Source organism: Pseudomyrmex gracilis, unplaced genomic scaffold, assembly GCF_002006095.1.
Source record: "Pseudomyrmex gracilis isolate BER0280 unplaced genomic scaffold, ASM200609v1 scaffold_698, whole genome shotgun sequence".
Taxonomy (NCBI): Eukaryota; Metazoa; Arthropoda; class Insecta; order Hymenoptera; family Formicidae; genus Pseudomyrmex; species Pseudomyrmex gracilis.
In genome coordinates, this window is record NW_018021282.1 from 29,763 (window position 1) to 45,718 (window position 15,956).

At 32.2% G+C, this 15,956-nt stretch overlaps 1 protein-coding gene across 7 annotated transcripts; it reads right to left on the reverse strand.

The window, feature by feature from the left end:
- Window positions 1-1,453: 1,453 nt before the first annotated feature.
- On the reverse strand, window positions 1,454-14,713 carry LOC109861346 (cholinephosphotransferase 1). Of its 7 annotated transcripts, none has more exons than XM_020440957.1 (10): window positions 14,177-14,712; window positions 13,358-13,505; window positions 13,125-13,247; window positions 12,927-13,030; window positions 10,413-10,547; window positions 8,347-8,478; window positions 6,896-7,054; window positions 6,696-6,821; window positions 6,463-6,598; window positions 1,454-3,344 (listed from the first exon to the last, which is right to left on the reverse strand). In XM_020440957.1, exons 1-10 carry the CDS (start codon window positions 14,411-14,413, stop codon window positions 3,274-3,276), a joined length of 1,371 nt encoding a protein of 456 aa, XP_020296546.1. In that variant the 5' UTR covers window positions 14,414-14,712; the 3' UTR covers window positions 1,454-3,273. The 7 variants fall into 7 exon arrangements, with proteins under 7 accessions (XP_020296546.1, XP_020296552.1, XP_020296550.1 ...); XM_020440963.1 differs by lacking the exon at window positions 8,347-8,478 and adding an exon at window positions 11,598-11,732 and having other exon boundaries at window positions 1,455-3,344; XM_020440962.1 differs by lacking the exon at window positions 1,454-3,344 and adding an exon at window positions 11,598-11,732 and having other exon boundaries at window positions 5,967-6,598; window positions 14,177-14,713.
- Between the last annotated feature and the right edge of the window lie 1,243 nt (window positions 14,714-15,956).

A 15,956-nucleotide genomic window follows, 5' to 3' on the forward strand; every position in this document is an offset into this window, starting at 1 on the left:
CATAGAAATTATAAATGTTCAATGGACGTTATGTCTCTCTACGAATAGAGAGAAAAATAAATATTTAAATATGTATTATACAATATAATATATAATATAATATTTAAATAATATTTATATTAAATAATAATAAATAAAAATATATATTTGCAAAAAAAATGTATTTAGTACGTTATATTTGTTTACGTGGAATGACTTTTGATTATTCAATAGAATATGGATCAGACAGTGACTCAGCCACAGTCTTCTTGGGGACTTAAACTTCCACTACAGCAAATCCCATTTGTATCGAACAAGTTCGTCCGCTTCCTGCTGAATTTGTCCGCGGTCGAAAAATGAGGTGGAAATTCCGAGAGCTTTTAATTAAGAGGATTATCTTGGGTGTCGGGTCGATACTGTTTTTTTTTTTTTTTTCTGTTTTGCAGAAGAGAGATACAGAACATATTAGAGATTGTATTGATTTTTCATATGAAATATATTATACAATAAATAAAGTGCAATTTAACACACGCGTGTAAAATGTAGAACAAATTTATTTTAATAAACGTTCATGTTTTATACACAAGATCGCGATATCTCTCAATTTTTCTTTCTCCGTTTTAAGTAATTTTGCTTCTTGATTCGCCCGATTAAAGAATATTTCCAGAGGGATCGCTTTTTTTTTTTTTATATCTTACATTAAAATTCAATTCAACGTCAGCAAAAAGGATAAAAATAAGTATCAGGTACACAGAGCAGATCCGTGAGGAGTTCGAAATTTTAATATCGCCGCGATACGACTTAAGCTCTCCAATTATAAAAGCTTACAGATAATAAGCTCTTCAGATCATCAGAATCACGTTTCTCGTGGCCCGGTTGGCGTACACGCGCGGCGTCACCACGTTTGGATCAATAACGTCCGTCAGGTTCAGCTGAATGTCTGGGGGATACGTGGAGGGAGACGGCGGGACATGTATGAGGGTGAGAGGAGCGAGACCCAGAACCTTGCGGCGTTGATTAGGTCGGCCAGCTTGTACTATATATGCGACTGACCTCGACGTGGCGAGGGACAAGAGTGGCCTCGATAAGGGCGCTTCTCTGTCTCGGTTCTTGTCCGAAATTCTAACGTGGAAATCTGTCACGAGAAGGTCATCGTAGAAGTGACCCCGTTTTTTTTTAAACCCGCAGTTATGCTAATAACGCTGACAAATGATAATCCGCTCTTGTTTTGTTGCAACAAATGAGTTTGACTTACTTTTGATTCACAAAACTATTTTTTTTTTTTTTTAAGATATAAAATAGAAAAGATCTTATATAATTAAAATTAAATTAAATAGGTAGTAAGCGAGCAGATATAAGGTGTAAGCTTCTTATATTTTGAAAGTGTAGTTTTACAGAATGCGAAACGTTTCGAGCTCTGACTAGAGTCATCTTCAGTCGCATACAATTACTATAAATAAAATACATAAATTTAAAAAAGATCTGTCATTAAGTTAAAAGAACAAGAGTTCGCGTATATAAAAACATGAAATATAAACAGAAAGAAAAATTCATACTTCAATATATAAATACATAATCGTGTTGTGTGTTATGAAAAAAACAAATTACGCACCGCACACATACATGTTGTAAACATGATTCTTAAGAAAGACGAAAAACAGACAAGAGACAACAATTTATATATTATTCCCCACTCTGCGTAACATTGTGAAGAGAGGGAGAACCGTTGTATTTAAAAACGTTTCTTGATCTCATCTAAGATAAAAGAATACGAATTGTCAAGTAAGTGTCATTAATTAGAAGCTTACACCTTATCTGCTCGCTTACTACCTATTTAATTTACTTTTTGTTGTATAATACGAGCGTTCTACACATTGTTATCTTATGTAATTCTTCTAATTTCTTCGAGCAGATGTATTTTATAGTAATTTTGATAAAGTAATTTTGAAATAGGGTTTTTTTCAGATAAAAGAAAACATCCACTCACTCACTTACTCTGTCTCTCTCTCTCTCCCCCTCCCCCTCTTTCTCAAAAAGACATTCATTGTTTTCACGTTTGTATAAATTTTATTAAATATATATGTTTTGAATTATATAAATTATAATAAATATTACGATCACTGAGAGATATAGAAGTATATTAGTATCTATATTTGCAAAATTATCTTACGTTGTATGTGTATGAACACCACAGATTAGGTCGTAAAAGATACGAATGATATCAAACATTCCTAAAACAAAGAAATGTTTAATTGTTTTGTTAATAAGATCTTTTATCTTTGTGACGGACAAATACAAATTGTTTTTTCGTGTGCACGCTATATCCCATTAATATACTTCATTCATAAAAGAACTAAAATCTACAATTAATATTTGCGCGTCATACTGTAGTGTTCATTTTTGTTAATTAACATATTCAATGATTCACTTCTGCATCACATACTAAAATATACAAAACGACAAACTTACTTATGCGTGTAAAATCTTACGAGATATTGTTTTAATTAATAAAAAAAAAAAAAATACTGCTTTTCTATACTGTCACGTTTTTTAAACAAATATAAGCTGTGTAAAGTAGAGATTTTTTTTTTTTATACAAATCTTACGAGATATGAAATATACAATTCAAAATGAAAGTCAATTTGACTTTTATCATAAGTATCTCCAGTGTTAGATTTTGCATATTGCACGAAACATCTGTGTGTGTGTGTACGCACAATAAACGCTACAGTGTGATGTATAATCTTTTTGTGTTATATATACTGTTTTAAGTAATAATCTACTGTTTAAGCAATAACGAACTTAACAATCGCAAACCCAACAGAAAATGGTTTGACTTGTAAATGCAGAACTCTTTGACAACACATATTGTTACGTCGATTACACAATTATAACATCGTTGTTTCGCTAAATGCGCAATTTGTTCTAACAATTTTTAGCGCACTTTGTACTGTCAATTACCTCACACGTTTGTTCGCATATTGTTGTGTAAGTGTACATGTTGTATATAGAAAACAATATACAAAGTGTTGCGCATACAAAAAGAAGAATACAAGGGACATTTTTTACGTCTACGGGCGAGCACCGCACGCAGGAATTAATACATCATGCATTCGCGCAAGGCATGAGACAGATAAATCATTCCCTCGTGCATATCGCTACATACATATGTCAATAATCCGCTCGAGCGGATATTGAACGATAATCTCACAATAATCGGCCCCCCCTCCCGGTCGCGATTGCTCGAAGTTGTGGCCGTGTGTGGCTAATTAACAATTAGCATTAACGCTAATATCAGAGGTCAACGGTCGTGGAATCGTGGTCTTCCTCGTCTAACAGCGGCTCCTCCTCCACCATCATGTGCACTGCGAACAAAACTCGTCATGCATACCAACGAATACAAAACATCGACACATATATTCTAATGCACCTTATCACGTCTTTGATAAAGTCGTTTTAAACGCGTTATGTTTTTGTCACTAGAGCGGTATACTTGAGTCATTTCTTTTATATACGTGTTCTCGCGAAAAAAAAAACAAAAATCCAAGCAGCAGGCAGAAAATCATGCGGACATAATTTAAAATATCTAATATAAAATATATAATATATATATATATATATATATATATATATATATATAAATAAGTTGTACACAAATAAAAATTTCAAAGAAACACTTTACATTACACACTATAAAGCATTCGCAATAAAACATTAATCGGAATGTAAAAAGCTTTGTTAAAAAACAAACTTGAAAGACTATATCACTATGTGATATATAATAATTTATACTTCACCGCTACTCTCTTGTTATTCCAAAATAGGCACAAAACGGTCTAATAGCGCATGCAAAAAGATGTGCATCAGCAAGAGATGCAACATGCAAGAGATTAGTACTTCATATGGAATGTGCATCATAAAAAATGTCTACTAGGTAATGAGCATCTTGGGTTTTAGTGTAATCGCTCTATTAATCAATCGATTCTAATACAAAAATCCAATCCTCTAATACACAAAGTTTCAAAAACTCGTCTCGCGTTACAACTCAAGAAACATTTGCGCGAGCAAGGACTCGATTAGATTAAACAAAGCGACGGATCTAAAGCATGCACGTAAAAACTCTCGGTATACATATCTGAAATAATATTTTTATAAACTTCTCTTATATCTACTATTTGCGCGAAGCATATCATCCACAAGTGTAAAAAAATTGTTTTACTTTTTTTTTTAACATAAAATTTTTTCTAAACATTAAATACACAAATACACATGTATTAGCGTTTGTCAAAAACATAAACTTGAATCTATTATTTCGAAAAAAACTTTCGACTGGTTAAATTATAATGACAACTAGCGTGTTATAATAAACTCATTTTATCCAGACAATATAATACAGTTCACAGAAACAAAAGCTCGACATACAGTACAGTTCACGCGACAGAATTACAATTTTATTTTTTGTAACGCAGGTTCCATTTTCTTAAAAAAAAAAAAAAACACGATAAGTTAAACCATTATGTTATCTATTTTTATAATATAATGCTATTTGTTTTTATACACAATGAAATACAAAACAATTCTAATATACTGTGACTTTCAAATAAAAGCTACATTTAATTTATTTTGTTAATGTGAAGATCCATTTTTTTTTTTATCTTTTTGGAGTTAGACAAACATTCCTTTAAGAATAATACGACAGAGACAGACTTGCGAATGTTTCGTACGTCTACATTCTATTATTACAAGTTTTTTTTTTTTTTTTTTTTGTAATAAATTAATTCAATTTTATAAAACTTTGATTACTCGACATTTATATCTATATATGCACATATACAAAAGGACTATTATTTTAATAATAATTGTACACATGTAATATATATTAAATATACAAATAATAATTAAGCGTGTATCTGCCATTTGCTTGTGTAACGTTTTGTGTAAAATGTATAGGTTTTTGTAGAAAGTATATTTAAAATATATATTTATATACGCGCCTCTCTTTCTTTCTCTCTCTCTCTCTCTCTCTCGAAAAACGTGTAACACTTAGTAAATCTTGTAATAAAATGTTTATCTTAATCGTATATATCTATTGTCTTACGGCGATGTAAACAAACGTACCTAATGCAAAACCGTAATTGTTTTTTAGCCTCTTCGTGACTTGACGTATCTCACAAAATTCAAATTGATTGCATTATCGTTAATGAACTTTCCCTATCTTCATTAAACTTTCAAACACACGCAGAAAAACTGAAAACTTTCATAACACATTCCACGCTATAGAGAACTCTCTGTACACATTTTCAAATAAAAAAAAAACTTAACGCGTTTACAACAGTTTATTATATAGATAAGAAACATATGACATTTGAACAAAATAATTGCAAATTCTTCTTGAATATTTTAGAAAATTTGTTAAGAAGTGAAAATAAATTCGAACAAATGTAGAAACAAAGTCGATAAGAGCTCATTGCAAAATAGTGCACGCATGAATATACTCGAGCGTATTTATAAGACAGTTGGAGAAACGCAATGTTATATTCGCGCATACGCTATTTAGCTCTCTATCAGCTTTTTTTTTTTTTTATTTTTTTTTTTATCTCAGAATTTCTATCTTTATTGTATCTTTACGTCTACACTTTTATTTTATTTTTTATTTTCATCTTTATTTTAACTTGAAGATTTTAGTTTTAAAGAGTCTTATTTGTCTGTTTCGGTTCTTATACAAAAATTTCGCAAATTCAATTTATTTAATATTTATTTATATATGAACATTCGCATAAATCTCATAAAAGGAAACACATAATATATATATATATATATAATTGATTTACTTGGAAAAAGCGTTATCTTAGATATTAATTGTCGAAAAAAAGTCTACTTTATTTCTGAACGAATAAGAGATTTTTGGGTTTGTGATGTATACTTTTTACTATATTATAATAAATATTCAAATTATATCAACAAATGTATCGGGATCAGGCAAATCATCAGATATTAAAAATTTTTTAATGCAAATTACGTATCAAGCATTCTTGTACAGACTTTTATAAATACGTGTCTCTCTCTCTCTCCCTCTTGTCGATCACTAGATATATCACTCTCTTTTATAAGTATGGAGCAAGTGCCGTTTTCCGTAATACGATTGTACAGCGCTCCTTTCCTTTGTGTTTACACAGTATGTCTTATTAGAAGTTCACAATTGTAATATAGTCAGTTCTCAACTGAGGTTTTAGTTTACAAATATGTATATACGCTAGTCTGAAACTATAAATCATAAAGTGATAATAAATGAACTGTATTATTCGAATATATTAACATATATTATTTACACACACGAAAATTCTCTCGCATTTATGTACTTTGTTTTACAATTTACGGATTTCTTTATACATTCGTCAGACGAATCATACAGAGCATTCATTATCACTAGTCGATCCTAATGATGTTTCTTATGCAATCTGTTACGTTGTGACCTATTAGTACCATTTTTCTCAGCGTTGGACACCTGGATAGTGCTCGTCTGGTTGCACGGTATCCTGAACAGCTTGATTTTCATGTGATCGCATATCTCAAGACACACTTGAGCGCTGTACCGTAAGAGATCCAGAGTAACCCAGATCTAAATACACGAATATGCCATTATTTGTTGAACTGAATAATGTAAGTATCATAAAAGACCATTCCGTTAAACGTGTAACATGCAAAAAAAAACTTACGAAACACAGCCAAAGAACATAATATTCTTTGATGAAGAAATTGAAATATTGATTAAGGAATAACATGGCCGGGCCGATTAACGAACTGTCCAGATATTGCATTTCGTTCTTAGTCATATGAGCAACCTGTAATGTAACAACGTGACAACGTGATTGTTATTCGTGTGTTGAAGAAAAGGTGAACATCTCAATATACGTACCACTAATCTATTGGTAACTTTAGCGGCGACCATTCCAAATGCAAGTATGTACAGAGCCGGATGATTTTCATAGACGTGCTCAGCACTTTTCCTATATATTATAAAAGCTGGAACTATCACGAAACTAAACGGTATAATTGGCGACAAAACGGATGTTCCCTGAAACAAAGTTGACTTTATGTGGAAACACTGAAGAAAAGTTAACATGTGCAAGATTATTATCATTTTTTTTTCACAAGAAAAGATGATGGGAGCATATATTAATTAAGTGCAAGTCTGATTAAAAATATGTCTCAAAGTTTTTTAACACAACAAAATAGTGTTTGTATGATAAATGTGTTACTTTTTATTTAATGACGATATATATAGATATTAATAGATGCGAAAATATAATATAATTGAAAAACATACGCAATGGATTCTTTTTTTATTTTATGCTCGCAAAAACTTGTGAAACTACTACTACTACTACTACTTTAAAAGTAGTGTAGCCTAGATAGAGCTATTTATAACTTATAATTATGTTGTGCATTCAACAAGAAAAGTGCGTATAAATATAAAATAGAAAAAAGATATATGAACAATATTATATGAAATATATAAACATTGAGTTTGCAATATAAATGGTCGAATATGTAATAAACAAATCGTTAATAAATAAATCTATTAAGTCTTTTAATAATTACCATAACTAAGTATTATAATTATTTGAAAAAGAAGAATTTTTTTATATAATTAATATCACGATATACAAAAACTATTAGCTTTATCTGATGCATGCGTTATACACACATTCTAAAATTGCACAAAGTAAGACTCGCAATACCACGAAACACTACGTTATATTAATGCAAGATGATGCCATTTGTAGCATGTAAGCTTAATATACATAGCACTTTGTTTCATAAATATATTACTTTCTCTAGTACTCAGCTTCATTAATACGCATGCAAACAATCGGTCTGGAAATAAAACATCTAATAAATCAAGATGAGAAAAAAATATTCAACTACTATTAGATGAAGAAGGAAGCGAGAGGTCGGGGATGTACATGGACTTTTCTGTGATGAAGAACACGATGTAATGCAAAATTACGTAAAAGAATGAAAAAAATCATAACGTGATGAGTTAACTTAACACAAATAACGCTGTTAAAAGATTTAGGCCCACCGAATCTATAGAAATAAAAATTCTTTTCGAGTCGTTATCAATCCGTCATGTGTTATAGCAACAAGATATAAAATAACATTATTAAATTTATTGTAAATTAAATGAACTATGTTACTCCCAAGCGTTGTGTGTATAAAACTTATATCGTCTAAAAACACATCTTAAAACAATCTAAGAACAAATCAAACGTTGGAAGTGAGGAAACATGGGCCTAAATCACGAATTAAAAACGAAAAGTGCACTACAAAATGGTCCCACTACTTTTTTTTCGACTGACTTACTGCGACGGTGGAGCCATTTTTTCCGACACCACCGGCGAGAATGACGGATATGCTGCTTTGTGCAAGTAAAATAGCGATGCCCACAGCAGCCCATAACGGAAACACCTTCACCTCTGTGCCAGTGTATGGCAACTGTGTAAAGCGACACGAAAGACCTTTTGATTAGTCATCAGATCCTCGTTTATCGGAGGACTTTTTTATTATATGCTCTGTATATTCTTGATACGTTAGTATAGTCCATAAGTGATCGTCAAGTTACTAATCGGGAATAAGTTATTTGCTTTTGAAACAATTTCGTTTTTCTTTTTCTGCCACCTTATTTTTAATCACAACTTGTAATGTAAACACAGAACCAGATGTATTACAATCTTGCATATATATATATATATATTAAAAACTATCGTATTCTCTTTATGTTACTTGAAACAAAAATTCATAGCTAGATCATTTTAATATACTTTCTTTTGTTATATTTTATGGCTTCTGATTACAACGTGTATTCGCTCCGTAGCCTTTGTATAGCGATGCAATTTGTTATCTAAGAAGTCTAATTTGTAAAGAACTAATACTCATAAAAAGTTTAAATTAAACAATGATACAAAAAGTAATGTTTACAACTTTGCAATTAAAAAGAAAGAAACACTTCCCTGAAAAAAAAAAAAACAAAAAAAGAAAGATTTAGATTTTTATGTCTATAAAAATTTTTTTAAATTTCAAAATTGTGAGCAAGGTTTGCCATTATTCTATAATCATACAAAATTCACAATCAGTGCAAAGAACATATACATGGTGAGAACGGAAGATCTGATTTCGATCAAAAAAAAAAAAAAAAAAAAAAAAAGAGAAACTTCGAAGAAGTTTTAGTGTTTAAACACACTATCACTCTGTGCTGCATCTGAACGTAACGTATATTGCTACCTTCTTGTTTTATACAGGCTGTGATATGCATATTACGTGTCTTTGCAGGCATCGCTAGTCTAAAAAAAAAAAAAAACTATATTTAGCAAAATTGTAATAAAAAAAAAAAAATCATACACACATAAACAGTTCTTCTTGCCTGAAAATATTTTAGATATATATTCATTTCATTAAAAAATATCGTGGCATTATAAAACTCACATATGAGTGTGTGTGTATATATATGTATATGTATAGAGCGTCCGACAATTACTTTAGCATCTCTCGAAGGCAAGTAGGAGTCGTGAACCATTTTTTTTCTATTACATATAATAAAAGGAGTAATTATTGAATAAATCAAGCCAATCAGCAAGCCGATCTTCAGCCGAACGCACGTCAGTGAACCACGCGCCTGGTGTGCGTGAGCGCTCCGCGCGGCTCACTGACGTGCGCCCGGCTAAAGGTCGGCGCTGATTGGCTTGATTTATTCGATAATTACTCCTTTATTATATGCAATAGAAAAAAATGGTTCAGGACTTTTCGACTCAGTTTTACTCCTCCTACTTGCCTCCGAGAGATTTTACATGTAATTGTCGGACACCCTGTATATTAAATATATATTAAATACAAAAAATGTGAAAAATACTTTATATAAATAAAAGTGAATAAATTTAACACACATATTTCAATAACTAAAATTAGTTTTAGTCGATGTAAGTTTTTTGCACTTCTGACATAAATTATACTGTACAACATATTTAAAATTATTGTCTTGCTTTTCATTGTGAGGAAAAAAAAAACATGGTACAAAAAATAAATCACCCTTCTTCGCTAAGGAACAAAAAGGGTGTTGCCTAGTGTTACCTGGAAATTGTTATGAAGCTTAAAAATTAGATTAAAAAAAGCGCTTATATATAAAATTGTGCAAAATAGTAGTCTTATCACTCTGGTGGTTTAAGATGCAAGTGGCATACACTGGCGTTTAGTAAATCCGTACAACTGTGATGTAAGTTTTCCCAGTAGAAGAGAGAAGACAGCAAGCAACAAGAGAAAAATATAAAAAATAACAAATTTTTCTACTGTACAGAAAGTGGAAGAAATATACGAGAGAAGTATTATTAAAACGTCGCTCTATACGCGACAACGGCAGGTTCTTGTTGAGAACTTACTGCAATTGTGGAACCGTTTTTTCCAATCCCACCGGATTCAAAGACTCTACAGAATTCAAGGAACACGTGAATGAAGCCTGCATAAAAGATCACTGCTACGTAGTTATTGAGCGTGCCTAGACCAAGCACGGGGATCTAAACAAAGGCACAACATATCTTCGTTCGTGATGAGGATTGCTCGTTTATAAATTGTTTCTTACGTGTACGTATATACCTATGTAATATAAACTCTTTTTTTTAGTTGTATATATCTTTTCTTTTTTTTAGTTCTATATATCTTTCTTAGTATAGTCACTGCCGCCGTCGGATGGGCTTAAAGTTCAATCTGTGGTTCGTATTTCACTGCATATGTATGATATAGCATACGTGTATACGCTTGCTTGTTGGTCGTGATTTGCACGATAAAACTGCAAGATCATCGAACACGTGGGAGCAGCTTAGAAGAACATCGTGAAAAACAAATGTTAAAGTATACCTCTCACATAGTTGTTATGATAAAGTAGTTCTCTTTACATTTGCCAAGACTGCAGAATTCTTCATTGTATACGGACGCTTTTTTTTTTCTCAGAAGCATCATAAAAAAAAATATATACACACTGGTTGTATTACATGCTCTGTGAGTCATTTGAGTAATAAACGTTTACGTGTACAAAATTTATAATAAGATTTCTACCAGACTTAGGGTTAGAATTTCTGCTTTATAAATCTTAAATTTGAAATTGTTTCAAAAGAGCATTGTGTGTAATGCATTTTGTAAAATTGATTAATTGCAATTATCAACTTTTAATCGTTAATGTAACATCCGTAGACATACTGGAAAGCTATTTATATTAATTTTTTTTTTTAACGTTGTCTACATAGTACAAAATAATATTTTTTTTTGCATTAAATCAAGCCACTAGCTATGTGTGCTAAAAAACTTGAGGAACGCGAATTTGTATATATTAAAATTATCGGTCATAAAATGGCACATACAACTTGTTATGAAAATGTAGGAATATCGAAGACAAGGGTGTAGGGGAGGATTGTTATTTACTGAAGGAAGATACGAAGATGGAAAAAATGCGTGTTAAAAATCAGTATTAAATATTTTGCAGTAAAGAAGTAATCTCAGCGCCGCTCCTCATGCCATGCTGCTCCCATTTCTGCATGTTCAATAAAAACAAATTTAATTAACGAACTTACAGCCACAGTGGAACCATTCTTGCCCACTCCTCCGGTGAAAATCACCGAAAATATGGAATACAAATTTGCCAGTGCACACACCACTGTCATAACTCCTAATAAATACTTTAACATAAAACCATCTAAGAATGGTATCTGTAAAAAATAGCTTCATTAAACCACGTAACGTTTGTCTCATTGCAAGAACAAGATATAGTTTTTTTTTTTTTTTATAAGAATCAGTTTCTGCAGTTCAAATGCAGTCCAAATGCATTTCCAAGATACATTGTATCCTTTATTTTATATAGATCTTAAAAAATAAATAGTTGAAAAATGTAAATTATGAAAAAAAAGAACACATTTGGAGAAAAGACATAAAGATCTTGTAAAAAAACGCGCACTTTTCATTCCTCCTTATTGTAAATTTTATAAAATATAAATATAGTGATCATTTACTGTGTGTATGTGTGTTTGATAAAAGATATCAGACACATGTATATACAATAATTGTGAAGAATGTTTGCGCACATGTGATAAAAAAACTTTTATCTTTGGCAGTATACGACATTAATATATGTGCTTCTGTAAACTATTGAGATTACTTACCACATAAAACCTACAGAACTCATAATATACGCAGAGATTTCGTTTAAAAAAATGTATATATTTATAAAAACAACGAAAAAATAATAAGTGTTAGAGAAATATATTTATAAAAATGTATTTATAAATTTATAAAAATAATAAAATATATTTATAAAAATAATAAATGTGTAAACAATACACGTGTAACAAATAATTTTGTCTGTATGAAAGACGTCACATTTATAAAAATAATAAATGTTATAGAGAAATATATTTTAATTTACCTGTGCTTATATTATGAGTTACACTGTTTAAATGTGGAAAGATATCAGACTATCTATTTTTACAAAATAAAAATAATATAGACATGAATAATTAGAGGAATATCTTGCATGAGCATGAATTATATGTGCATAAGACAATCACGACACAAAGTGATTACATTAAAGACACACTAAATAAAAATTGTAATAATTGTATATAATTGCTTTATAAAACATTTAGAACAAATATCGCTTGATATATCAATTTAGCTGTGTAAATGCTATTTACAGTAGAGTCTGAATAATCCGAAAGAGGTGTGTGTTCTATTGTTGAAGTATATTTTGTTAGCATTTTTATTGCGAACCTGTATTCTATATATGTAACAATGTACAGTTAGTCTACTGTATGTTTTTTTACCAACTGCTACACAAGATATTCTGGGGTACGTGATGCATGTGTTTGTTAAAAAGCATATAATAAAAAAAAAAAAAATGATACAACCTCCATCATCCAGATCTCTGGGCCAAAGATTGCAGAGATCATGTGAATTCCTATGATAGTAAACTGTGCTTCTGTCACATCCACTTTACCAAATCTCAAAGAACCTGTTGCAAAGAGATGTTCATTACAACAGAGCATACTTATGTACAAAAATTTTAAATAACTATTATTATTGTTTTTGAAATAATTTTTGTTTACCGGAAACGTAGGTCTGCCAATGAGCACAGTAGAACAGCGTCATCGCGCAGAAGCATTGAAAAAACATCCACGTTGGATAGTATCCAAGCTGAACCGCTATACAAGCCGACAACGCAACAAATACTGAAAAAATAAAACACAAAATATATATATATTACTTATAAATAAATAATACTTAAATATTACTTATTCAAATAATTTTTAGTTGAAAGCAGTGAAGCAATATTATTTACCTGTTGATATTGAATCACATCCATGATCAAACAGTTCACCCAATGGTGTAGATGTACCAGTTCTCCTGGCTTGTTTACCATCAATAGCATCTAAACTCTGATATATAAATAGACCAAGGGCACATAAAAAACAAGCCCATCTAGGTGCCTAAAATATAAAATACTACAGATAATCAATTTGTTACCATAATTCTAAAACTTCTAAATAGTTATGTCAATAAAAAAAAAATAAACAAAACAAAACAAACATATCATAAATAGCCTATCATCATAAATAGCTTATCACTGTTATATATTTTTCTACATGTTTATGATAAGGATGATAAAACTTCAAATAATAACATAACAGAGTTATATAAGCAAACTACTAATAGATCGCATCACTACTATAATTGATGAATCATTATTATATTCATATTTTGCATATTTGCTGACATCAATCTTATCTCAACTTTACCTGTAAACACTATTATAAAAACTTGTTCTGTCCTACTTGAAAACTCAAAAGCAACACAGTTTGGTAAAATGTTCAAACTATGATATTACAAACGGTTTTTTATCAGAAAAAAGAAAAACTTTTTTATCAAAGTTAACTGAGAACAAGAAAAACTATTATAAAAATATAAACATATTATACATACACAGCGCTCTTGACATTTGATGTAATAAATGTTAAGTAAACGTATTGAGTGTTAAAAACACATAAAGAAAATTCTTGGAAATATTGAAAATATCAAAATAGGAATGTGTTGACAGCATAACAGATCTTGCCCACCAAACAACAGGACGCTTCAAGCAACTAAAGGCCGAGCAGCCTACCTCGGCCCTTGCGTCCGGACTGTAGTAGACAAGGATCAGGGTAGTAACTATATTGACGATAAGTCCGAGCACGGTGATTAGATTGGGTGCGAGCCAGAGCGGCACTTTGCTGACCAACCAGTCCCACCAGGGCTGCAGAAGACCGTCTAGAAGACTATTGCTCGTGCAGCTGTACTTGTGCTCGCTCAACCGTTTCAGCTGGCCAGGCGACAGCAGTTTCTCCTTGTAGAATTGCATGATGCGAAACACGGTTGAGAATCGCGAAAACGAAAAAACCTCGCAATCTCCTGAAGAATATTCTTTGAAAGATTGCGAGAAAACACGACGACACAAACCACTTCACTGACTCCCACGTGGCGACCACTGCCGAACGCTATTTCACCGAACACCTGCGGTGAAAGTGGCAAAATGTTCAAACATAACAATCAATCGTCGAACAGCCACCGACGATCTACGACATCTCTGAGAGTCTACCCGTTTCTTCTGCGCGCTTTGCTGCTTACGCCGGAAACCGATCACCGCTGTATACGCATCACCGGAACTGTCGGGCCGTGCGTCCAATACGCAGTCGCACGATGTAAGAAGGCGTAATCATTCCCAAGACGCGCGGTGTTTGACCAATCAGATAGTTGCCTCAAACTATTGTAGAACAGAAAGTTGACGTGGACTGAACGTCTTTTAATTCTAAAATAAATTTAAAATAATTTTTAATAACATAAATTTTTATAACTCTTGGAAGTTTGTTAATCCAATTTTACAGTAAAAGCTCCAGGGTCTTTGTATGCAAAATTTCACTCATTTTTTATAGGCGATTTTTGGCGATCGTATGGTACGTATACCAAAGTGTACCAAACTATAGTTCGAGTGACTTCAAATTATAGTTTGGTACACTTTGGTANATGTACCATACGATCGCCAAAAATCGCCTATTATTGTGAGCGGTATAACCATTTTTTATACTGAACGTTTAATCAGAGAGAAGGGCTGCGTTCCGTTTCACGCATATGCGCGCATGTATCTATAGTACACGTCACGTATAGTATAGATAAATCCGCGCATATGCGTGAAACGGAACGCAGCTAAGAACGAGAGCGACCAGGGGCCCGATTCTCTAACTCACTCGTAAGAGAAACGTATGCGCAAACTCAAAGTTACGAGCGCTTAAATATAGAAAACCTATAGGAAAGTGTTCGTAACTTTGAGTTTGCGCATACGTTTCTCTTACGAGTGAGTTAGAGAATCGGGCCCCAGCACCTCGATTATTGAACAATTTGCGTATACAAAAGTCTATAGTACGTGTGACATCGACAGTAGAGTTTCGTATACGAAAGTTTTTCAAGAATTAAGGTCCGTAACGCCCGGTTTCCATCATCTCCGATTAACTCAGGCTGCGTTCGGGGAGCGCGCTATCAGCGCTATCGCGTCACTCTATCGCGTCCTTGTTTTACATCTAATGAGCAATAAAGACAGAATGATGCAACAGCGCTGATAGCGCGCTTCCCGAAGCGCAGCCTTAATCGGCCGATTATTCCATTGCCAGTTGTGCTAATCGTTTGGCAGAATGGACCAATCACGACTGATACTTAATTGCCGATTAAGTTAATCGGAGATGGTGAAAACGGGCGTTAAGAGTTTTTACGATCGCTTTTCCGCCAGGGCCACCAAACTGCCATATAAATTCTATGGGACCCAGTGGTACCAGCATTTGTGGCGCTCTCTGAAATATCGCGTTGGTAAAATGGAACTAAATTCCAACATGGCGTCCAGTGTTACACACACA

Bases quoted from the DNA above. Each gene is read 5' to 3' on its own strand.
- LOC109861346 (XM_020440962.1), bottom strand. From the start codon at position 14,413: ATGCAATTCTACAAGGAGAAACTGCTGTCGCCTGGCCAGCTGAAACGG. The intron at 13,506-14,176 runs GTAGGCTGCTCG...TTTATATTTTAG, and splicing joins GTCCGGACGCAAGGGCCGAG to GCACCTAGATGGGCTTGTTT. The intron at 13,031-13,124 runs GTAAACAAAAAT...TCTTTGCAACAG, and splicing joins TTGGCAGACCTACGTTTCCG to GTTCTTTGAGATTTGGTAAA.